General features: G+C 42.9%; 2 protein-coding genes across 2 annotated transcripts; one reads left to right on the top strand and one right to left on the bottom strand.

The window, feature by feature from the left end:
• The first annotated feature begins 482 nt into the window (after nt 1-482).
• On the top strand, nt 483-7,310 carry themis2 (thymocyte selection associated family member 2). Its single transcript, XM_062539296.1, has 7 exons — nt 483-645; nt 1,474-1,614; nt 2,253-2,663; nt 4,095-5,317; nt 6,097-6,207; nt 6,324-6,435; nt 6,590-7,310. The coding sequence occupies exons 1-7, from the start codon at nt 540-542 to the stop codon at nt 6,676-6,678; spliced, it is 2,193 nt and encodes a 730-aa protein (XP_062395280.1). The 5' UTR covers nt 483-539; the 3' UTR covers nt 6,679-7,310.
• On the bottom strand, nt 7,190-18,576 carry rpa2 (replication protein A2). Its single transcript, XM_062539297.1, has 9 exons — nt 18,399-18,576; nt 17,592-17,686; nt 17,221-17,322; nt 14,358-14,471; nt 14,002-14,076; nt 13,589-13,705; nt 11,405-11,566; nt 10,079-10,173; nt 7,190-7,642 (listed from the first exon to the last, which is right to left on the bottom strand). Exons 1-9 carry the CDS (start codon nt 18,409-18,411, stop codon nt 7,555-7,557), a joined length of 861 nt encoding a protein of 286 aa, XP_062395281.1. The 5' UTR covers nt 18,412-18,576; the 3' UTR covers nt 7,190-7,554.
• Between the last annotated feature and the right edge of the window lie 1,102 nt (nt 18,577-19,678).

The following is a 19,678-nucleotide window of genomic DNA, read 5'->3' on the forward strand; positions in this document are numbered from 1 at the left end:
CTCAAACAGTATAGCCAAAGTAAAGATTCAAGACAAGAACCTACAAATCGACTTCTATCTCAGGAGTAATGAAAAAACACTGCACATACAGTAGCCTACCTATTAATTATCATTTTGAAGTCTAGGCTATTTTCAACCTGAGCTAGGCCTACCAAATATTATTTCTTTATTTGTTTGTTTGTTTATTTATTTATTTATTTATTTATGTATTTATTTATTTATTAAAGACAAGAAAAGAAAAGAAAAGAAAGAAAAAGAAAAAACGGATTTAAAAGGATGTCGTAACAGAAAAATAGCCTATTTCACAGACACATGGTAAACCAAAAAATAACACAAGTAGGGTCTAAGCTATATGCCTACAGGGCAAATATAGGCTCAATTCTGTTTTTGTTTTTTTTTAACAGTCCGGACTGTAGCTGGACTTCCTCATCTCAGCTCTAAGAACAGTAAACCACCGAGCGCTTTCACACGCAACTGTTCACGCCTATTTGCATCATTAGAAAAGTCAGCCAGCAGTGCTTGTGCAGCTTCACTGAACGATGGACGGATCAGGGACAGTTTTGCCCCTGCAAGAATTCATCGCGTCCTTGGATTGTGATGCACTGCCTCGCATTTTACAAGTTTGCTCCGGGGTTTACTTTCAAGGTAGGTTACTTAAAAGGCCACGCTCAGCATAACGCTTGCTAAAACTACTCGAGTTAGGAGACAAAAAAGTAGTAGGCTACAAATGTTCTGGAGTAGGCTACAGTGCTTTTTTTCATGTCCACAACAGGAGAGGCTAGCCTACTGCATCTCTGTAAAGTAGCCTGTGACACTCAAATAACTGGACTTATTTGTTGTATTTTGGCTAATGTGGTGAAATGAAAATGAAGACACATGAAGACTTTTTTTTAAGGAACATTGGATTGGATCACTGTGATGCAAATACCGAATTTGAAGATGACCAAATCCTGAAATAGATAGATAAAGAGATCCCAAACCAAATTCAAAGGGGAGGTTTATCCAGATCCAATGCAGAATAGGATTACATGGTTTGATCTCCCCCTTACATTACCAACATTTGATCCAATCCGTTTTCTGAAATCTCACTAGATTAGGCTACTTTTGAAAAACTGGGCCCAGAAGATAGAGTATATTGATAGGTTTTGAATTATAAATTACTGGGTAATCTAAAGACCTCTACAATTTAGCATTAACAAGAATGGTTCACTTTCCCTTTCATTTTGATTCCCTAATTAAAGAACCATGATGCTATCAGAAATCTGAAAACGTGTGTCCAGTTTGGCTTGAAAACTGTAAAGGGGCATTTCTGCAGACAATTTGACCAGAAATACCATTTGATTGAAGAGCCCATGTTCACAAAAATACTTCTCTACTACTCATACATGACTAATTCCTCTTTCTTAACTTTGTGTTTTTGGTCTGTTTTCACCTCTTCAAAATGATGGCACTGGTTCTCGTTTCGGTCCACAGGGTCAGTGTATGAACTGTCAGGGAGTGAGGTATGTCTGTCCACTGGGGACCTTGTGAAGGTTATTGGCCTGAAACTTCTGTCTGGGAGCTGTGTGGACATTGCTACCGATAGCACATGTGAACTTCCGGTTGACCACAAAGGTGAGCCTGTCTTTTAGACTTGGGGGAAAGCAACTAACTCTTTTAGTAGGCTTTACCATTCTAATACCTTTCCCAAACAAACCCTCAACTGTGTCCATGATCATCATGATTACATTAACTGACACAAATTTGCATGATTGGTACTTTGCACTTTCTGTTATAGCTGGTACTTTCCCGAATAAGTAACCTTTTTACTTGTTTATGAGAAGATAAATCCACATAGTGCTTGCATCAAGCATAAAAGTAGACCAACTGCAAGTATTCTAGTTAGCATAAAGCACCAATGGAGACTTCATGGATTCATAATATGCAGAAGTTTTTTGAGCAGTTCTGTTCTTCTTTCATGCTTAAATTACGTCATGCCACATGGAACATTGTGACCATTTGTATCATAGAGATGGAAAAATTGTAATGGAATGCCGCTGTTAATGAGATGAATAACTTTACTCATATGGCAAAGCTACTCCCAAGAGATGTCCATCTGCATTGGATATATGTTTGCAATACATTGCAGATCGCGTAATGCAGAAATCCCCCCCAGCCCCTTTGAGTTCTACATTATGCCATATCAACACACTGTTACATTTGATTGATTTTGATATGTTCTTGGGTCATATATTAACTGGTGGTTTTCACAGGCCTGTTTAAGATGGTGGCAGAAGATATGCCGTACGACTCCCTGGAGGAGATGGTGAGCCTGTTGCCTGTAGGGGTGGACACCGTGGGCTCCCTCTCCTTCATCAGCCGCTCTGAGCTGATCATCGACAACTTCATTGTGCCGGCGGGCCAGGAGCTGACCTTGCTGTCGTCCGAGCAGGGCTGCGCCCGCTGCCAGGTGACCGGGCCAGAGGGGTCGACGGCCGAGGTGCGCATCCCCCTGAATCACTGCGGAGCGTTTTACGAGAGCCAGAGCGAGCACGGCTACTCCCTGGAGGAGATCCTGTCGTCCACGCGACTCCGGAGTCGCCGCTTCCGCAGCCTCAAAGCCAAGGCCTGCGGAGGCCCACTGGTGTTCTCACCCATCTACCAGATCGAGGCCATCATGCACAGTGAGTGTGGGGTAGAACCTTCCCTTCCCCAGTTCACAAAGAAGCCTTTCTTGTAGCGTGCAGAGTCAGCGGTACCACCACTTCTCCTTTCAGGAGTTCATGTTGTGGTTTGCAAGGTAGTGATAAACACACTGCAGCTCACAGCTCAAAGTTCAAAATAGAAATTGTGTCATTCCACAAGTTGGTTTGATGGGATTGTTTTGGTTTCACTATCTTTCAATAGGTGAAATTATGTCTTGTTAAAATGAAGAACTCTGCGCATCAATCCAAAATCGTCTGCTGTTTCAGGTGCTTCTCAGTAGGACTTTCAGGAGAATCAAGTAGGAAGGAGACTGGAGCAAACTGATCTCACTTGCAACTGACGTTTCAACACTACTGTGAAGAAGACACAGTTGTGTCGAAACATCAGTTTGTTTGCACCAATAAAAGACTGCAAGTGAGATCAGTGTGCTCCAGTCTCCTTCCTACTTGATTCAGGTGAAATTATGTGTTGTGTGTTATGTATTATGTAAGTCAAGACATTTGTACAGGTCACTGACTTCATCATTGACAGTGGCATGAAATTATTTAGCTTAGTGTAGATTCAGTTTATTGTCATTGTGCAGCGTGCAACTACAGAGAAAACAAAAGCAGTTTGAGTCTAACCGGAAGTGCAAAAAAGCAGAAAGGTGCAATGTGGTATAGGCTACACAGTATAGGCAGGTGCATAAACAGTATAGGTTTATAGTGCAGTGTAGAAAAATAATGCACGTTCTAAATAGCGCATCACAATAGGAAATTTGACCAAGCAGTGGTATAATATAAGAAAAACAATACATATGGATACTCAGGATGAACCATATAGACGGATACAGTATGTTACGTGTAGTGTAGTAGCAGTAATAGTATAGGAGTAGTAAAAATAAGCGTGTGCAGGATGAATAGTACAAAGAGCAGAAGAATATGGCTATGTACAGTCATTTCCTGCATATAAGCCGTATTGTGTATAAGCCGCAGGACAGTGTTTTATGCAAGTTAAAAGAAACAAAACCATATTAATACCATATTAACTGTCCCTGTGTATTAACCTCATATCTAAAGACATTTTGCAAAATCAACGTATAAGCCGCGGCTAATAGTCGGGAAATTACGGTATAAGTCTAATAACAGTATACACATTTATAAATATAAATAGACCACTAGTAGTAGTGCAGTTGTCTGGAGGGGAGGGGCTATTGAGAGGCAACATGATACCTATAAGTGTTTGTGTGCTCTCCAAAACAAGCTGTCTGATGAAAATACAGTGCAAAAACAACTGTCTGATTGACTTGTCCGGTGAGATAGATCGCCCTTTGTGCTACATTGTTCAATGCGCACAGAACTCTGAACTGAAATTGTTGTTGTTAGTTTCACTTCCCACAACATATCTTGCTGCTTTCTCTCTATATACAGTGAGGAAAAACGTCGTGAACTTCCCCTCGAGCCTGGAGGTAGACGTTGTCGACGTGACCGACGAGTGCAAGAATGTGGAGTTCGTCAAACCCCTCACTCTGGTGGAGGTGAGCGCCCAGCCGCCGGACGCCTTCCCCACCGTGGCCGAGATCCTGGAGGCTCCAGAGGGCTCGCGGCACCTCTTCAGCAGTGCCTGGCACACGCAGCTCCAGAACGGCCACAGGCTGCTGCTGCATGGCTGTGGTCGGACCAACATGGTCCTGGCCTCCACGCCCAAGGGGCGCAAGGCGCAGCAGTACTTCCTCATCTGGCACAGCTACGGGGGGCGGCTGCGGCGCAAGGCCCGGGAGTTCGGCTCGGTGTACGAGCTGTACGTGGCCTCGTCCAGGGCGGCCGACGGGCTGCGGGTGAGCGTCACGCGGAACTGCGAGGCGGTGGAGGAGGAGGGCCTGCCCGAGCTGGACATTGGAGACCAGCTGGACGTGTTGAGGTGCGAGCAGGTGGAGCTGGCCGGGGTAGCGGGGGACAAACAGAAGGTGGAGGCGCTCGTGTGTAGGCGAAGAGCAGAGGAAGACGATGATGATGATGACGATGACGACGATGATGAAGGAGATGAGGAAAGAGAAGGGAAGGGGAGCAGAGAGGACACTATCTATTTGCCGCTCTATATGGGCGCCCAGTTTGTGGAGGTCATCACAGACAAGAAGAAGTACACGCTGGCCGAGCTCGGGAAAGACTCCTGGCTGCCGCTGGACATCAAGGTGGCCACGCGGGACCCTGGCCTGGAGAAGGACCCTCTGACCGGGCTGCCGGCTCTGAGGCTGGAGGAGGCGTCGGCCGAGCCCACCGTCCTGGCCAGCTTGCTGGACAAACCGCAGCACTGTTTCCAGCTGCCCACTCAGTGGCTGCACATGTCCGTGTCCTTCACTTCCGACGCCCTGCCCTGGCCCAAGGGTCAGCCTCCAAAACTCTACCAGGAGACGGTCACCGAGGTCAAGGAGCATTTCTACTACGAGTTCCGCAAACTCACCAACATAGAGTCAGCCCCGCCACCCCGGCCCCCCAAGAGGAAGACATCAGTGGGGAAGCCAAAGAAGCCGGCCAAATCAGACGTGTCCAGGTCTGGCATCCCAGCAAAGAGCAGGAGTCTGTCCAGTAGCTTCTCCCAATTAGAATTGGAGAGTGAGAAGCCAAAAAGAAGTCCTGCCCCACCGCTACCAATGGTAAGTCTCACCGCTCTCCTCAATATACCGGTCATTTATATGCATGTCCTTGAGGGGGGGAAAAAACTGTCTACCATTCTATCAAATGTGAACTATTTTGGCTGTATCTAGTTGGAGATGTTTCAGATTGAGACATTTCAGATTAATATCATTTCAATCAAGGATGTCTGAAATAATCCATAACTTGTTCTGATCTTCCATCAATTTTCAGAAAGGCAGTTGAAAATCAGGCTAGTTACATGCAGTTCCTAGTCTAGATGCAGATTCCACTTGACTCCAATTTCATCTTTCTATGGCATGCCACAACACAAAGACGTTCTACATTTTGAAACATGATCCATTACCATATCACAAAGCTTTATAGAGGTTATGTTGGCACTGTATTGCCGTTTATTTTGTAAGCAAATACTACTAGCTCCATCATCATGAAACTTGTGACAGGACGACCTGATGAGACATGGGCACATTACCCTTTCATGTACACTGACTCATGCCCAGTTTCGCTTTCGCTATGGTTCCGTTCCGCTCTTCCCTAGTGACCATCTAGTTTGTGGCATGTTTTTGTTCTGCTGTTAGTTTCATTTGATTGGACTTGTTTCTCTCTTTGTGTATTGCTGTGCTTTGCACTTCACACATTAGATGAAGCACCAATCCCTGTACTGTATGTCTCGGCGTCCATCACTTCCTCATTCTCATGCTTTTTGTGGCTAGTATGGTTCATTGAACAGCATGGTGGTCATTCAACAGAAACAATACTTTTTATGATTTCTTTTTTTAAGAGCACTGAAGATGAACCCCCACCGGTGCGTCCTAGAAAACCCGACACAAGGAAAGGAAGCACATCGGTGCCAAGTACGAATGTGAAGGAGCCCCAGAAAAACACAATTCCTGTATGTCTCGGCCTCCATCACTTCCTCATTCTCATGCTTTTTGTGGCTAGTATGGTTCATTGAACAGCATGGTGGTCATTCAACAGAAACAACATTTTTATGATTTCTTTTTTAAGATCACTGAAGATGAACCCCCACCACTGCTTCCTAGAAAACCCGACGCAAAGACTGGAAGTACATCAGTGCCAAACACTTATGTAAAGGCGCCACAGAAAAAAAAGGGCAAAGGTACAGATGGATTTAATTTGATCAAGAATGACTTGAGTCAAAAGTTATACTTTTATATTCTTGAGATGATCTATTAAGTTACTATTATTTAGTTACTATTTAGCCTTTTTTTACTATTTAACAAGATTAATCCTCTTGTTCCTGCTAATCACAGAGAGGCAAACATCAGACAGCGACGACCATGACTATGAGACGGTGGAGGAGATGGTGCGAAATGCTCAGGAGAGCGTCATGTACTACTGACTTACCAGCCAAGCAGTTCGGCAAGCTAAAGGCCAGTTCAAACCAAAGATTCGCGACGGTCTGAAACGGTTGCGGAGAGCAGTTGCGGCGGTGTGAATCAAAAGTTGCAAGCAGTTGCAAGCAGTTGCAAGCCGTCGCTAAACATTCAACATGTCAAATCTTAGTTGCAGAGTTTTAGAACGTTGCTGGTTTTTAGAATGTTGCAGCTCGTCTCGTCGCGGATCTTGTGTTTGAACTGGCCTTAAGACAACCTCAAGGGTTCCTACGTGTGTGTGTGTGTGTGTGTGTGTGTGTGTGTGTGTGCAGACAAACTGAAATATGCACTGAATTCTCAGTCAAGTCGTTATGAGTTTTTGTAAACCTGCAAACACCGCTAGACAGAAAGTACTTAAGCGCTGTAGGTCAACTTTAGATGTGCCTGCTTTTTTAACTTTCTTATGTATGGTGTGATTCTATGTAGCATATTCTGTGTGCAACAAGACTGAGCAAAACTGCAATTTGTATATACATATTTAAGAAAAGATGTTTTTAATTGTTTTGTTTAACAGACAAACAAGAATATTCATAGACAAATATCACCAAGTAATGTTATGAGTAATGTTTTTGCTTACATTATAAAACTAATGACCTTACTAACTGCTCTTCTGCTTGTTCTGTCGAACTGTCCAAATCTGAAAGAGCAGTTCAGGGAACGTATGGGTGCCATAAGCAACCATCACAGGAAACACATGGGTGACAAGGCAGGAAATTGGGTGATTCTTTTGTTAGTTTGTGGTCTCGGTGACAAACTGCGCATAGTGACTAAGTATCACTAGTGCAAGATGGAGACATCATGTCTGGTTTGGGACCAAAGTGCTACAGACTAAAGGGGAAGCCTTATCCCTCGTTGTCGGTTGATCTAAAATGATCTTCGTCGATGGTGGAGAAAATGTGTCCTTCGTTGCTGAGGAAGTCCACCACTTGCCTGTGAACCCAAAAAGTTAGAAGTATTAGTATATTCTATAGTATATTCTGTAACTGGTAGGGGGACACACTTAATTGATCAGTACACTAATTAGGTTAAATGTGACCACAATGATGCTGGATGACCGCAAAAAAAAAAAAAATGGTGAATTACTATACATCTATCTATGCACACTCCAAGTCTATGACTGACTGTACACTTTCAGTATTGTTCAGTCACTGAGCTACTTTCACTATAGGTCTCTAATAAGCCTACTGAGAGGTTGAATAAAAGTACTCAGATGCAGGCGGAATAGCCCATGTGTTGACCGCAAGTGGTTTCCTTCGTGCCGTGGTGAGCATTTCTTAGTCTCTTAGTAATCAGAATGCAAAGTCAAAACCATGGTCAACGCTAAGAGGAAATGTATGGTGAAAAAATGTGACATCTTATCGAAGGAAAGGGTTTGTCTGTGTGCAGTGTCTTATAACTAACCAACGCAAAGGACAAATTGTGTAAGGCAAGTTATGTACTTTGAGATCACTGTAAAGTGGATCACAACATAGGCTTCCAGATAAAATGTTCAGAAGATTTGAGATTATTGCCAAATGCTTAAAATAATACCAGTTGCTAGAAGCATTAATTTTGTCCTATAATGTCGGTATCACTGAGCGATCACTTTGTCGTTGTCACCTATACTTAGAAGGCGTAGGAAAAATGTAATGTTAAACAAGACCATGCGCTAGATCACAGTTTCGTTATTTCCTCTTGACATAACCTGCAGTCTATGGGCTGCACTTGGTTAAAACAAAAACACATGGTTGCATTGGTTAATTTAAAATGTTTTGGACTACTCTGATGAGCTGGAAAGAACAGAAAAGTGTTAGTCTTGACGACAGGTGGATTGTAGTGCCCTTGCAAATGACCAGCTTGCTCACAGAAATGACCTGACTGAATGGCTGAATATTTGGTGTCATTCTTTCATTTACTTCAGTTGTCCAATGCGTTTGTTGTCGCAGAGTTGTCCCTAACCGAGAAGCGGCCATGATGTCGAGAATGGAAGTAACTGAAGTCCATGTATGAAAGGCCAAATGAAAGAAACATACATAGAGTGTAGGCTATGGAAATATGAAATATCATACGACATTGAAGTCCAGTCAAACTATTTAGTACTTTCCGAATGGATGAGGAGTTCAAGAGTGGGGAAACCGTTACGAGTCTGGGTCTCAAACCATCCTACTTGAACACTTTTATACAGTATTTAGCGCAGATAGTGTAGATAATGCAAAAACTCAGTACACCAAAAGGACCCGGATGACAACAATGGTCAAAAAGTTCATTCAGTGTGGAACAATAGACACTGCTCGCACTAAGCGGGAGCCAAAGGGCGTCTCTTCCGTTGAGTGTTTTAACAAGTGTTCCTTTTGGGACAATACTAACTATCGAAAAGTGGGACTAGAGAAGTAGGCGCTTAGTGCACACTGCACACTAACTGTGTGCCGAGGGAAGTACCGTTTGAGACACAGCCTGAGACCAGCGAGCGTTAAAGTTGCTGGAGGGGTGTGAACTATTTAATTAAAATAGCCCCACATCACATACCCTTCACCATAGTTAGTGTTTTTTACAGTAGGCCTATAATTAGCCTGTTTGATGCTCATTGAGCTCAATGCAAATCAAACAGGCTAATAGGCCTACTGGAAAAAGCACCATGCCAATCTCTAGCTATGGTGAAGGGTACGTGATGTGATCCATGAAATAGCTGGCCTTTAAAAATAAAAATCTGCCTGCCCCCATGTTAACCCTATGTGTTAAATTCCCATAGGGTTACATAGGGGGTCAAATACTTCCTTCCCTTTGCATTTAAGCAAAACATTTATTTATTTACGATACATTCTTCAATCACAAAGAAAATTGGTGTCCTTGGCGGTTTGATTTTTACTCATTTTTTGAATTAAGGCATTAAGATCAATTGTCAAATGATGATTTTATATTCATGTTTTAGCATGGTATCAAATACATGTGCTCCACACTGTATAGGAGGTATGTGAACTACATTTAGGTGCATTTAACCTCCACTACAGCCAGTTAAAAACAAGTTGTTGGTTGAGTAAAGATGATTAAAATAATTGTTTGTAGTTAGTATATTTGTAGTGAAATTAGGCTAAAGTAGTCAGCCAACTTGACCTTTATTTCCGTAAAGGATGTAAGTTATTGTGTATACACTGAGGCCAATTCAATCTTTCATCTCAATGTTAATTTGTTGGTAGTAAAGTTAAACACCTGGGTCATTACTGCAATTCAGAAATTCAATTTAGGACACCCAGGCCATACACCGTGATAGAAAAGTACTGTATGTGTGTCCTGTTCTGCAAGCAACTTCGCAGCTTGAAACTGGTCGTGTTGTCTTCAATTGCCGTGTTGTGAGTTCGGTGTGGTGCGGTGATAAGGTGTGGTTCTCACCTGATGACGGTGACACTCATGCCGCTGAGACGTTGTTTGAGCTCCTGGATGCTGATGCCCTGTGGCTCGGGACAGCTTTTGATCAGACACAACACCTGCCGACGCAGACACAGGTCACAGACACACCAGAGGTCACCACAGGCCAGAGTGGGTGGGTGTCACTCAACAAAAGCTATGGAGTTCTCCAAGTGTACATGTACATGGATACATAGAATATAACACACCAACACAAGCGCTGGGAGCAGGGAACATCAGAACACCACATCAGCTTTGTTTGCGTTTGTCGAGGAGTTTACATTGACTTTTATACAACTGCCAATTCAGGCACAAGTAGGGGGTTTCCGAGCCAAGATACTCTAGATAAGCACTCGTGACTTAACTAGGAGTTTATTATGTGTTTATATGTTTATTACTATAAGCACACAAGGCTCAGAGCTTATGGGGGCCATACTGCACTGCAATTGAATTGAATTTCCCCTTGGGGATCAATAAAGTATCCATCCATCCATCCATCCATCTATCTATCTATCGCATTTTGAGCATCTATTCTGGGCAAAGCTGTCTGGGCGCAAGGCTTCAGCTTCACCAACCACCAACACCAACAAGGCGCCAGCTGTGAGATCACAACACATGATTAGCACAATGTATTCACAACGTATCACATGATTCTCACAATGCATTCACATGTCAACTTTTGGTGGCGGAGGGGCAGTATATTTGTAGACGACTGCCATGTTTGCGTTATGAACTAACCCCATACTATTTCTATGGGAGATTCTTTGAGTGCCGACTGCCGAGTCTCCTCATTAGAAAGTCTCTGCTCAGAGTAAGTGGTTAACCCCCAAACCAAGGAGCCCTGGCATCATGGTACTTGCAAAACAAAGCCAAATGGCTCTCCCAAAACAATGGCTAGACTAGAAAAGCACTCAGAGAGCGCAGCTACCTCCGCCTGCATTGTTCTTCCTAGGTTGTCATAAATTTGAACCTAAACTATTCCGATCGCCACCACGTGGCCACACCATGCCATTACACCACTAAGCAAAACGCATAAACGGCTCCGGAATCCCGACCGTGTTACGGATCACTCCCAAAATGTAATAGTTTCTTCCTTCCTCATGCCTGACATTCGCTGAAAATTTCAGCGAAATCCATCCATTACTTTTTGAGTTATCTTGCTAACAAACAAACAGACAGAGACAAACAGACTGACAAACAGACAGACAGACAAACAAATGCCGGTCCCCGATGAAAACATAACCTCCTTGGCGGAGGTAATAACCAGGGGGCTGAGAACGACAGAAATGCCACAACAGCTTTGTTTCTCACCTGATTCTGATTGGGACTCAGTCCATTGGAAGCCATAGAGTTAGCCATAGCCCCTGGGTACCCCCCTCCTCCTCCTCCTCCCATACTGCTCATGTTGCCTGAGCCCATGTTAGACATGGGCACAGAGCTCATGCCAACTGAACCGCCACCACCACCATCCATCTGAGAGTGAGTGAGAGAGAGACAGTTGAGAAAGTTAAGGGGGGGAAAAACACTTTAGTTAGAGACCCTATGCAACTTTTTCATAGTCATAAAATCGCTCAGAAATCGTTGTTTTGCTTGACTGACCAGTTTCATCGAAAACAGTAATATTTCCTCCCGCCCCCAATGTCCCTATCCGCTATTGCAACCTTGCAGTTTCTGCAGGAGACGATCGCTCTTGTTTACATCTGGAAGTCTGAGACGCGTAAGGAACAAGAAGAACCACGCTTGCCATTTATATATTTATATATAGCCCAGGGTTTCCGCTATAAACATTTTACCGTGGCAGCCCGCCGCACCTTAATTTCTGCCGCCACACCTTCAGAATTTTCATAGCCTATGTAATCGAATATATCAACACCAAAGATACTGAGCCTTTTTATCAATCGTCTCTGTCTACACATTTCTCCGCTGTCTTTGCGTCCGGGCGGAGCGCAGTTTCACTCGCACACTTGACTGTCTACTCCCGCCCCCTCAGGTCTGGCTGTGGCCTCTGATTGGATGGCGCTCCGCCTCGTCTGCTTTGTTGTTGTTCATCAGCTGATGAGCATACATCTCAACTAGGGATTAATCCAGGGAGAAGGGATTCCCGGGAAATATGATGAAGACTATTTCCTGATTCTCGGGAAAGGTTATGACGGAAATCGGGAAATAAAATAAAAAACGCAAGGAGTTCGCTTCTAACTTATACCTGCTCAGCGAGCAGATGCAACAGTTGTTTGAAGCTCTTGGTACAGGCTACTTCCATGGAGTCGGAGAGAGTGTTTTCTATCTGCAAACATCCAAAACCGCCCTCAGCGCAGTCTATCGATACTCTGCTTCTTTAAAAGCACCTCAAGAAAATGAAGGGCAGGTTGAGAAATGAATTACTTACAGAACTAAAAGAAATAGTCTCACTGTCTTGTAAACTGCCTAACTCTGCAGGTTATGCTTGTTACGGGTATTGTAAGACTAGGTTTATTCATTTATTTCGTACTGTCACCATTTTAGAGTGTTTTTTGTAAATGTTCAATTCAAATACCCTGTACCCTCCTTTTGGGGTCCTGGCCCCCGCACCTCCAAAGACATCCTAGGGGAAACACTGTAGCCTATATATGTATAAATATACACGCTAAAAACGAAACCGAAACCAGAGATGAAATAACCAATCCTGCATAGTTCCTCTTTAAGGCAAATGCTAAGGCATCTGTACACACTGAGCTGACCACAAACGGTAAAGGCAAAATGAAGCAGTATACTGTATAGAATCTACCTCAATCTGTTTAACGATCAAAGGAAAGACTAGAGGGGCACTCAAGAGAGGGCAGATATCTGCCCAGGCCAAATGCAGTCATCTCGCAACGGTCTAAACTAAAATTCATGCTAAACAGATAAACTGCACCTAAACCATATCCACCTTGAAAGAAGTAATGAAAGGGTTTCAATCCAGGAAATTGGCTGTTGCACCATCTTAGATTTTGCTCAAAAGTTTGTCTACATAAAGTTCAGGTCCAAAAACTTAAACCTGTAGAATGTTTTGCATATTTCATTATACCTTTGATTTTTCATTAATTTTACACTTTCCCCATGGCTCACTCTCAAATGGCTCATCATGGAGGCCATCTTTGATTAATATTGTAAAAACCTATATTCCAAGCCGTCCCAAACTTGTAGGATGGAGGAGAAAACATGTTTGCAGTATGACAGGACTATTACATAACATTACTACATTACATTACATTGCTATTATGTACTGCAAGCCCATTAGGTTTATATAAGGATTTGGAACATAATGCAAAACTAGTGACATGGGGGGGGTCCTGTAAACTCATATGTATGTTACATTGTGGTAACAGCCTTATGTGATTTGACACAGACACCTATTTTCTGACTTCCTCTTGAAATGGTGCAACTGATCACTATCCACAGTGAGTTGCATGCTGGTTAACGAGTTAACATGGGAACATGAGACCTGGGACCCGCATGTGTATAATGGGTTCTCACCGTAGCCTGTGGTTTGCTCAGCTGCATGTGAGCATACACCACTTCTAGCATGTGCGAGGTGATCTCGTTCATATCCTCCAGGGGCCTGACACGGAACGCCACCAGAGAGCGATTGTTCTAAAGGAAAGAGAGGGCAAGAGGGGGGTCAGACAAAAAGATGGCAATGAGCTCCTACCGCATACATTGATTTTGCTACATTTCCTCAGCTATGAGGCTAATACACAGGGTCAGTTAATATGGTATTAGTATGGTTTCGTCTCTTTTAACTTGCATAAAACATGGTCCTGCGGCGTAAACACAATGCAGCTAATACACAGTATTACAGTAATTATTGTAATTACTTTATCAACCCAAATTAGCAGAACATCAAACATTTCTCAAAGTAGTCGACAGACACAGGCACCTGTTCTCACCTGGAAAGACCGAAGATTACCAGAGACCTTGACATAAGTACCTGGGGGGATGACCGTGCTGTCCACACTGGGATCCTGATGAGCAACATGATGGAATATACATGAGACACTTACAGACAACTCTATCTTAATGGTTCCTGATTCTGATTTGTATGCAAAACATCACTATCTCCTGCTCAGAACTACTGCATCTGCTGGACAACTTATCATGTTGAATGGTCTAGTGCCTATCCAGAGGTATCAGTTCACAGTTCCTGATTATTTGATATATTCGTATATATCATTTCTGAAAAATAAAAAAAACTTTTGTAAAATTGACATCTGTCTAATGTACAGTGGTGTCCATCAGTCCTTACCTCTGTGTCCACCCACTGCTTCACATCCATGGGAGCAGCGGTCATGTCGTCCACTATGTACTGGATGTTAGTCATGGATTTGTCCATGCTTCTGATCACACCAACTATTGTGACCTATGGTACAAAACATGGCAAAGACAGAGGCTGACTGAAGGATCGAATGAGAGATAGATGTTTTCATGGAAGGGTTGCGCTTCAGGCTGGAGTGCTCTGGTTTACACAGACAGGCTGAGCTGTACAGGACGAGCATACTCAACGTAGTGGTCACTGCGCACAACCAAGTGTCACGTTAAAACGACATCGATCCCAATGGCACGCAGAGCATTTCAATGACTCGTTATGAGGTCAAGAACCTCTTTTTTTTGCTGGGGTCACGAAAGTAAAGTGTTTTTCTTCTCAAAACCATATGCGTTCAAAAGAGTGATATATTTGCACCACAAAAACGTTGTCCAGGAAAAATTCAAACCTCGTTATCACTTGGCACTATTTTTCTTGATTCCTATCACTGCGCGCTACTGACAGCTGGACAACGTTTTTGTGGTGCAAATATATCACTCTTTTGAACGCATATGGTTTTGAGAAGAAAAACACTTTACTTTCGTGACCCCAGCAACTTGCCGGACTACTTTCTTCAGCATCAAAAACGATCAAAAACCGTCTGGATCTCGGCTCACAGGACGCTGTCGGGGGGTAAGTCAGTGCTGATGCACAACGTTGCTGACAGGGAACCCATATAACTTCGTGTCTTAAAACCCGAACTATCCCTTTAAGTATGCTCCTACTTCATCACCCTATGACATTTGTGAGTGTTTCTTGTCATTTGTTCAGTTATGTCAAAAATAGAGGCAGATAACATCATGCCTGGCAAAGAAATTCTCCACGTAATGGGAATAATAAAGTCTTCTAATTAGCTAGCTAGCCAACTAACAAGGACAATGTAAGTTGCCTGGGGTGATATCATTTCTGATTAGGGTTGCAAAGGGGCGGAAAATTTCCGGTAAATTTCCGGAAACTTTCTGGAAATTTCCCATGGGAAGTTAAGCTGGGGAATTTTGGAAATATTCAAAATTGGAAACTTGTATGGAATTACAGGAAATTATGGAATTAATGGGAATTTACGGGAATTTTGTTTTTTACTAGCAGTTTACATTAGCTAGCCAAGACTGCCGTGAACACTGACTTATCTCGACTTGTTACAAAAATGTTTAATGAATTTATTTTAATCCTCGGTTGGCCAAAAAATGCCGATATTACATACGTATGACCCCAAACCTCACAGATTGTGATTATTTTAAAAGTGCCAAGCTAAATCAGACTAGTAATATGACCATATGATTATTAACCATCCCATTAGAGCTTATGCAAAATTACGTTCTTCCATTTACATGAGGACAACAGTGATGACACGCCAAGAACTGGGCGACTCTGTTTGCAAACTTCCCCTAGTTTCGCACCAGTTATTCCCACATGAGATAACGTTTGCAATGACGTTTTCACCGGGAAAATTAGGTTTCCTATATGTCTAGTAGCCTATGTTGATTGTTGTGTGCATGTAATTGACCTGTGTGCAGAGTAGAAATTCAACTGAATTTGCATTAAATCAGGTTGTTTTAACTAACATTATGCTGAAAGATGGGTTTTTTTCCAACTATATTAAGGTCTCCGTTATATACTAACTTGCCAGATACAATATTTCCAGTTTATTCCCATTAATTCCCATTTATTCCCGTTAATTCCCGTATATTCCCGTTAATTCCCGTATATTCCCGTTAATTCCCATGGAAAGTTTCCAACTTTGAAAATTCCCGGAATTTTGCAACCCTATTTCTGATTGCTTATTTTGCATTGAATGCCATTTGAGTCATCGATTACAGTACCCTGAATGTCTCCGGACTCTGCTACGGTCACCATATGATTATCTATCCTTTGCCACGATCTGCTGTGTACGTAAACCCTGGATAATTCAGAGTCAGAGCCGCATATATTCTGAAGCGCATTGTGCTTTATGTGTGCATCTCTCCTGTACAGGGCCCCAATTAAACTCTGTTTCTTCTAGATTGTACCACAGATCCTTCATTACTGACAAGATAGAGCAACATAATGCATCTCTATGGAAGCAAAATTCAAATATTTCCTGTCTGCTTAAAAAGGCGTGTCGCAAAGACATCATAGTGGGATATCGATCTCAGTCAGATTGGCAAGCAGTTCAGTTCGAATGTAACGCCCCCCCCCCCCCACCCCCCCTCCCCTTTGCGAACACAGAACGCGGAAATTGACTAACGTTTGCGCCTCTCGCTCCGCTTTAACCCTCTCTGATTGTACTTCTCTGTGACTGGATCTGGCATCTGTTGGTAGTACGCTATATTTTTACCGACAGTGGTTGAACTGGAGCTGATTTGTAAACTGTAACGTCAGGAAGTTTGGACAGTCAATTGGAGAAGTTACCAGCTAGAGTTGCATCACAGGAGACTTAAGAGGAAGCAACTAGGAACCAGGTACAGGGCAATAACCCAGCAACATGCAATATAGAGATTTAATTCAAACCAGTTGCTCTACTGCTAAGAAAAAAAGTTAATCAACACAGTCAGCTGGTCGTATAGTTCACGTTTTCTGCTCATTCAATGGTGTGGAGTTGGAAAACAGCAATTAGCCACACACACACACACACACACACACACACACACACACACACACACACACACACACACACACACACACACACACACACACACACACACACACACACACACACACACACACACACACACACACACACACACACACACACACACACACACACACACACACCTCTAGTGTACACATAGAGGGCTATGCTTTAGGGCTCAACAGGTGCTTTGCTTACCTGAGCAACCTCCACGTCCCCCACTCTGAAAACATCCTCTGACTGGACAGCAGACTTGATTTGGGACACTGTGCAGGGGATGATGTGTTGGGCCCGTGTCCTCTGAAAACCAGAAGCCAAGCAGAACCTGTCACATTACTAATCCTCCCTTCACAACAGGCCTTAGGGTCATTTCAATAGTGGCATAGTAGTATGAACTTCTGTACAGCAGGATGCATTTTTCCCTCCTAAAAGTACTTGAGCAAGTTGTTAATGCTGAAATAGAATGATTAACCAATCAGAGCATGTGTAATCTGTGCACTGTGAAAGACACAAGAGGTCAAAGGTGGAAAGGTTGTGTGAGGTCAGAATGAGATGCAGGCTGATCTTACCCCTTTCTTCTCTCCGCCCTGGGACGCTGAGGGAGACCCAAAGCCTCCTGGGGACTGTGTGTATCCCCCTCCGCCCATGCTGTCTCCATAACTCCCTGAAAGGAACGATAAAACCAATTAAATAAACCATATATAAATGTAAATCTAGTTGGTTAGGGATCACAATATGGAGTATTTCACTTAATAAAGTCCCTAAATATGTCAGTTAATAAAGAACCCAAATAACAACTCAAGTTTGTTATAGGACACAAACACGATATGCACTCTCTCTATACTATGCGACACTAATAATGCCCACATCTAAGGACCTAAATCGAGCAACAAGATAGAAGATACGGAGTGAGTCAACATGCAGTTTGTTGTTATACAGATTCAACAAACATTTACGTATGGTCGGAGTCCTCAGCACGTCCGTGCTCAGCATCAATTGCAGTTGGTTAGAACGTTTTCTACCTTGGAGGACAATTTCTCAATAAACAAATCTGCAATGTCACATGTTTTAGCTGACCCACCACTTTGCTAAGCTTGTTGTTAGAAACTGAACACACAAAGTCGGCCATGGCGACACGATTAAAGGGGTGTAACGAGTGGTGCATATCAGACCTTCAAGACAACATATTCAGGCAAAAGAAGCACAGCGAATACTCAATTACTTCAGCTAACCGCGGTAAGCATTGAAGAAAACGAAATGTCTTGTCAGTCCAAGTTAGCCAGCTCAGTCCCCTTACTAGCTTGCTAGATACTTTGCTAGCATCCACACTTTGCAACTTGGGAAAGTGCCATAACATTAGAACGTGGAATACTCACCATGGTTATACATTTTACTGCAAAAGGAATAAATTACACTAAGGTTTGACGGCCGTGGACAGTACGGATTGCACTGCTGTTCTCCCCAAGCGAGATTATGTCAATGTTGTCAATGTGATTGTTATAATTCCGCGCGCTACAGAACTCAGGCGCATGCGTTTTGCCGCGAAATCTACCGCTCTTTACACCACAGTGTATTTCCGCTTCTTTATCCAATCAGAAGTGACAGGCTCTGGAAGTGTCCGGTTCCTAAAAATGTTTGCGCCTGACGTCATGACGGCAACAAGACGTGCCGGTGTTGCACCAAATTCTCTGACTATCGAATTTTGTGACTAGAGGGCGCTGTTGTTTTAGAGTCTATGGGTGGGTTGCACCAACCTGGTTTAACTTTTAAACTGGTTTAAATCATGGTTTACTGGCTAATCATGTTGCACCAACCTTAAACCTAAACTCAATTAAACTCCAGGTAATCCCAGTTTAATTCCCAATTTAAACCTAGGCTACATTAAATGCAAGCCTTTTGCACCAGTCATTTTAAACCCAGGATGAACTTGGATTAGCAGTTTAATTTAAACCACCCCTGGAGGAGGTTTAACTCAGACCATTGCAGTGCAATTGACCACTTGGTTGGATATAGTTGTTGGATGGAGCTAGCAAAAAGAGTTCCACACCGAAATATCCGAGATAGGCTTAACCCTTTTGAATTTTATAGCAACAGTGCATTTTTACAGCAGTAGGCCTACTACAGATTCACAAAAGTTAGTGATGTAGGCTACCTCAATGGGAAAGTTGGACCTGCAAGCAACTTTTTTCCCCTTCTTTTTTTTAGGTGCACCCGCACAAAACGTGCACCCACATTATTGTTTCAACAACAATAAGGTGTAGAAAAACGTGTCTATCTGAAACACAAGGCCAAGTATTATATTATATCCTGATATAAGAAGAGAAAATATTGAATTTCAGATATTCATGACGGCACACTTTATGCTGATTATTATAGCCAGAGTCTCAGACGGGCTCTCCTACTAATCCTCCTGATTGAAGCCTCAAAATATTGTAAACAAAGTAGCATAGGTGGCTATCCTATCTACTGGTTGGACTGTTCAGTTTCCCCACGTAGCCTATCTAAAATGCTGTTAAAAAAACAAGGCTAAGCAGGGCTAATTTCAATGTCACTTTTTATCCTCGAAATCAGTGTCCGTTGAAATATGCGCCTGTATAATGTGTCACTGTCAACATTACGGAAGGTAGAATAAAATTAGACCTAGTCTAACTGATCT

This window comes from Sardina pilchardus, chromosome 6, assembly GCF_963854185.1.
Source record: "Sardina pilchardus chromosome 6, fSarPil1.1, whole genome shotgun sequence".
NCBI lineage: Eukaryota > Metazoa > Chordata > Actinopteri > Clupeiformes > Clupeidae > Sardina > Sardina pilchardus.

Excerpts from the sequence above, each read along its gene's own strand:
- themis2 (XM_062539296.1), top strand. The coding sequence starts at position 540 with ATGGACGGATCAGGGACAGTTTTGCCCCTGCAAGAATTCATCGCGTCC. Across the intron at positions 2,664-4,094 it reads GATCGAGGCCATCATGCACA|TGAGGAAAAACGTCGTGAAC; the intron begins GTGAGTGTGGGG and ends CTCTATATACAG. Across the intron at positions 5,318-6,096 it reads CTGCCCCACCGCTACCAATG|AGCACTGAAGATGAACCCCC; the intron begins GTAAGTCTCACC and ends TCTTTTTTTAAG.
- rpa2 (XM_062539297.1), bottom strand. Across the intron at positions 14,077-14,357 it reads AGCAGTGGGTGGACACAGAG|GATCCCAGTGTGGACAGCAC; the intron begins GTAAGGACTGAT and ends GTTGCTCATCAG. Across the intron at positions 11,567-13,588 it reads TGAGCAAACCACAGGCTACG|ATGGATGGTGGTGGTGGCGG; the intron begins GTGAGAACCCAT and ends ACTCACTCTCAG.